General features: G+C 41.4%; 1 protein-coding gene across 1 annotated transcript in view; it reads right to left on the bottom strand.

Annotated features, from left to right (window-relative positions):
- LOC124018047 (dynactin subunit 6-like) overlaps positions 1 to 3,837 on the bottom strand; it is a 7,684-nt gene extending 3,847 nt beyond the window's left edge. The window contains exons 1-5 of the mRNA XM_046333311.1: positions 3,746 to 3,837; positions 3,415 to 3,479; positions 3,071 to 3,176; positions 1,520 to 1,608; positions 1,036 to 1,083 (exon numbers count right to left, since the gene is read on the bottom strand). Coding sequence (XP_046189267.1) covers positions 1,036 to 1,083; positions 1,520 to 1,608; positions 3,071 to 3,176; positions 3,415 to 3,479; positions 3,746 to 3,774 — 337 coding nt within the window. The 5' untranslated portion in view covers positions 3,775 to 3,837. The remainder of the gene's footprint in view (positions 1 to 1,035; positions 1,084 to 1,519; positions 1,609 to 3,070; positions 3,177 to 3,414; positions 3,480 to 3,745) is intronic.
- Positions 3,838 to 4,323: the final 486 nt, after the last annotated feature.

Raw genomic sequence — 4,323 nt, 5'->3', positions numbered from 1 at the left:
ATAGTGATTTAATAACCAATCAACAGTTTAGATGATGGAAGGGTTCTCTCCATAGTGATTTAATAACCAATCAACAGTTTAGATGGAAGGTTCTCTCCATAGTGATTTAATAACCAATCAACAGTTTAGATGGAAGGGTTCTCTCCATAGTGATTTAATAACCAATCAACAGTTTAGATGGAAGGGTTCTCTCCATAGTGATTTAATAACCAATCAACAGTTTAGATGGAAGGGTTCTCTCCATAGTGATTTAATAACCAATCAACAGTTTAGATGATAGAAGGGTTCTCTCCATAGTGATTTAATAACCAATCAACAGTTTAGATAGAAGGGTTCTCTCCATAGTGATTTAATAACCAATCAACAGTTTAGATGATAGAAGGGTTCTCTCCATAGTGATTTAATAACCAATCAACAGTTTAGATGGAAGGGTTCTCTCCATAGTGATTTAATAACCAATCAACAGTTTAGATGGAAGGGTTCTCTCCATAGTGATTTAATAACCAATCAACAGTTTAGATGATAGAAGGGTTCTCTCCATAGTGATTTAATAACCAATCAACAGTTTAGATGATAGAAGGGTTCTCTCCATAGTGATTTAATAACCAATCAACAGTTTAGATGATAGAAGGGTTCTCTCCATAGTGATTTAATAACCAATCAACAGTTTAGATGATAGAAGGGTTCTCTCCATAGTGATTTAATAACCAATCAACAGTTTAGATGATAGAAGGGTTCTCTCCATAGTGATTTAATAACCAATCAACAGTTTAGATGATAGAAGGGTTCTCTCCATAGTGATTTAATAACCAATCAACAGTTTAGATGGAAGGGTTCTCTCCATAGTGATTTAATAACCAATCAACAGTTTAGATGGAAGGGTTCTCTCCATAGTGATTTAATAACCAATCAACAGTTTAGATGGAAGGGTTCTCTCCATAGTGATTTAATAATCAACAGAGACACACTCAGTCATTCAGATCATTGGGATGAAGACAGTCATTACTGAATTTGTGGCATTTGAACCTTTCTTACCTTTGGATTCTATGACATTGTTGTCCCCAATTTTCAAAGCTTGAGACACTGCAAGTATCATTGGTTAAGGAGAGTTTCATACTTTACCAACAAAAGGACTTTCAGAGCAGCAATATACAGATATGTGATATTAGACAGAGGTCAAACAGACAGAGGTCAAATGTCCAAATAGCTGTTCCCTACAGGTCAGTGGCTGTACCCTATAGGTCAGTGGCTGTACCCTATAGGTCAGTGTACCCTACAGGTCAGTGGCTGTACCCTAGAGGTCAGTGGCTGTACCCTAGAGGTCAGTGGCTGTACCCTAGAGGTCAGTGGCTGTACCCTAGAGGTCAGTGGCTGTACCCTAGAGGTCAGTGGCTGTACCCTAGAGGTCAGTGGCTGTACCCTAGAGGTCAGTGGCTGTACCCTAGAGGTCAGTGGCTGTACCCTAGAGGTCAGTGGCTGTACCCTAGAGGTCAGTGTACCACTTCAATATAAAGGATACTACACCCAACTTCAAACACGTTGTTGATGCCGATGGTCATCGTCTTTGGCTCCACTCCCTCAGAGTCAGGCGCTATGTTCTCTGGATAACTGATCAAAGACAGACAGCCAGCTTCAATCAGACAGCCAGCTTCATATCAGACAGCCAGCTTCATATCAGACAGCCAGCTTCATATCAGACAGCCAGCTTCATATCAGACAGCCAGCTTCAATCAGACAGCCAGCTTCCATCAGACAGCCAGCTTCATATCAGACAGCCAGCTTCATATCAGACATACAGCTTCAAATCAGGCATACAGCTTCAATCAGACAGCCATAACATGACAGAGGAAAAGGAGACCATAACATGACAGAGGAAAAGGAGACCATAACATGACAGAGGAAAATGAGACCATAACATGACAGAGGAAAATGAGACCATAACATGACAGAGGAAAAGGAGACCATAACATGACAGAGGAAAAGGAGACCATGACAGAGGAAAAGGAGACCATAACATGACAGAGGAAAAGGAGACCATAACATGACAGAGGAAAAGGAGACCATAACATGACAGAGGAAAAGGAGACCATAACATGACAGAGGAAAAGGAGACCATAACATGACAGAGGAAAAGGAGACCATAACATGACAGAGGAAAAGGAGACCATAACATGACAGAGGAAAAGGAGACCATAACATGACAGGAAAAGGAGACCATAACATGACAGGAAAAGGAGACCATAACATGACAGGAAAAGGAGACCATAACATGACAGGAAAAGGAGACCATAACATGACAGAGGAAAAGGAGACCATAACATGACAGGAAAAGGAGACCATAACATGACAGAGGAAAAGGAGACCATAACATGACAGAGGAAAAGGAGACCATGACATGACAGAGGAAAAGGAGACCATGACAGAGGAAAAGGAGACCATGACATGAGAGGAAAAGGAGACCATGACAGAGGAAAAGGAGACCATGACATGAGAGGAAAAGGAGACCATGACAGGAAAAGGAGACCATGACAGGAAAAGGAGACCATAACATGACAGGAAAAGGAGACCATAACATGACAGGAAAAGGAGACCATAACATGACAGAGGAAAAGGAGACCATAACATGACAGGAAAAGGAGACCATAACATGACAGAGAAAAAGGAGACCATAACATGACAGGAAAAGGAGACCATAACATGACAGAGGAAAAAGAGGTGGGCGACTGTGTAATAGTATAACTTTAAACCGTCCCCTCGCCCATACCCGGGCGCGAACCAGGGACTCTCTGCACACATCAACAACAGTCACCCTCGAAGCATCGTTACCCATCGCTCCACAAAAAAAAACGCTATTTAGCGCGCACCACTAACCAAGCTAGCCGTCTCACATCCGTTACAAGTGCAAAAGAGGGTGGGGAAAGACAGAATAAAAGCACGGAAGGAATAAAGTGTAGGGCGAATGGATGGATGTAACCGGGGAGGGGGAGAGAGAGAGGCGGCAATAGAACACAGGAGAGACCTCACCACTGTACCCTTCCACTTCTAGAAGATTCACTATTGTTATGTTCACCTGTTGATTATAAGAGCTTGTTCCTCGATGAGGTTGCCTTCTCCGATGACTATGGGTCCTGCCTCGGCAATGATGCGGGCTTTGGGATGGACCACGGTTCTGGCACCTGGAAAGACCATGCATGAACAGTCAAATGTGCAACGCTAGCCTCCCACATCAACCATTTTTAGCCGGCCTTAAAGTGGATATATACTCAGTAACCTGAGCCGTGTGATAATGTCAAGCTATATAGAGACTAGAGCTACTACAGACAAACGAATGTTGTTGTTGCTCATTGTAAAATAAATAGTTAGCGGACGTTACCCGACTAGCTAAGCTAAATGCTACATTTGACGTCTTCTTACCAATAGTGACATCCCCTCTGATCTCGCTTTCGACGCACACCACGGCGCCAGCTGCTATTTTAGCACTACAAACAGAAAACCAAGTGTTGGTAATAATCAGCAATACAAAAAGTGTATAATTTATTAATCATCTGTATGTCTACAAGTTAGTTAGCTGCTTGCTACAGCTAAAGTAGCTAACTCAGCTAGTCACGTTAGCTAGCTGTTTCCTAAAACATATTCACTTTGTTTAACACATTCAAACTATCACAAAACAGTATGAAACAGTAATAATGTGTTATTTGATACACAATACTGAACTAAAAACGAATTCAAGTTGGAGTCGTAATACCTTTTTTGAGCATTTTGTTTATCCGACATTTTGTTGATCGACTTGAGTTTTTTTCGACAATCGATTTCGAATCCTTCTCAGCATAAACGACGTCATTGTGCGCTTGCGTGGAACGCAGACAAGATGAGGAGGGGGTGGGGACATTAATGGGGATTTACTGTCACCTAGAATGTTTATAAAACTGCAGCTGAACTAACTCTCGCTACTGTATATAGCCTGTCTTTTTTTACTGTTGTTTTATTTCTTTACCTACCTAATGTTCACCTAATACCTTTTTTGCGCTGTTGGTTAGAGCCTGTAAGTAAGCATTTCACTGTAAGGTCTTGTATTCAGCGCACATGACAAATTAACTTTGATTTAATTTGAATCCCAAATCAAACCAAGCCCCTATCTCCTAACCTTTTTTTAATAATTTTTTTATTTTTTACCTTTATTTTACTAGGCAAGTCAATTAAGAACACATTCTTATTTTCAATGACGGACTAGGAACAGTGGGTTAACTGCCTGTTCAGGGGCAGAACGACAGATTTGTACCTTGTCAGCTCGGGGGTTTTGAACCTTCCGGTTACTAGTCCAAT

This window comes from Oncorhynchus gorbuscha, unplaced genomic scaffold (genome assembly GCF_021184085.1).
Source record: "Oncorhynchus gorbuscha isolate QuinsamMale2020 ecotype Even-year unplaced genomic scaffold, OgorEven_v1.0 Un_scaffold_383, whole genome shotgun sequence".
Lineage (NCBI taxonomy): Eukaryota > Metazoa > Chordata > Actinopteri > Salmoniformes > Salmonidae > Oncorhynchus > Oncorhynchus gorbuscha.
The sequence above is the reverse complement of the archived record's forward strand: the minus strand, read 5'-3'. Positions and strand labels throughout refer to the sequence as shown.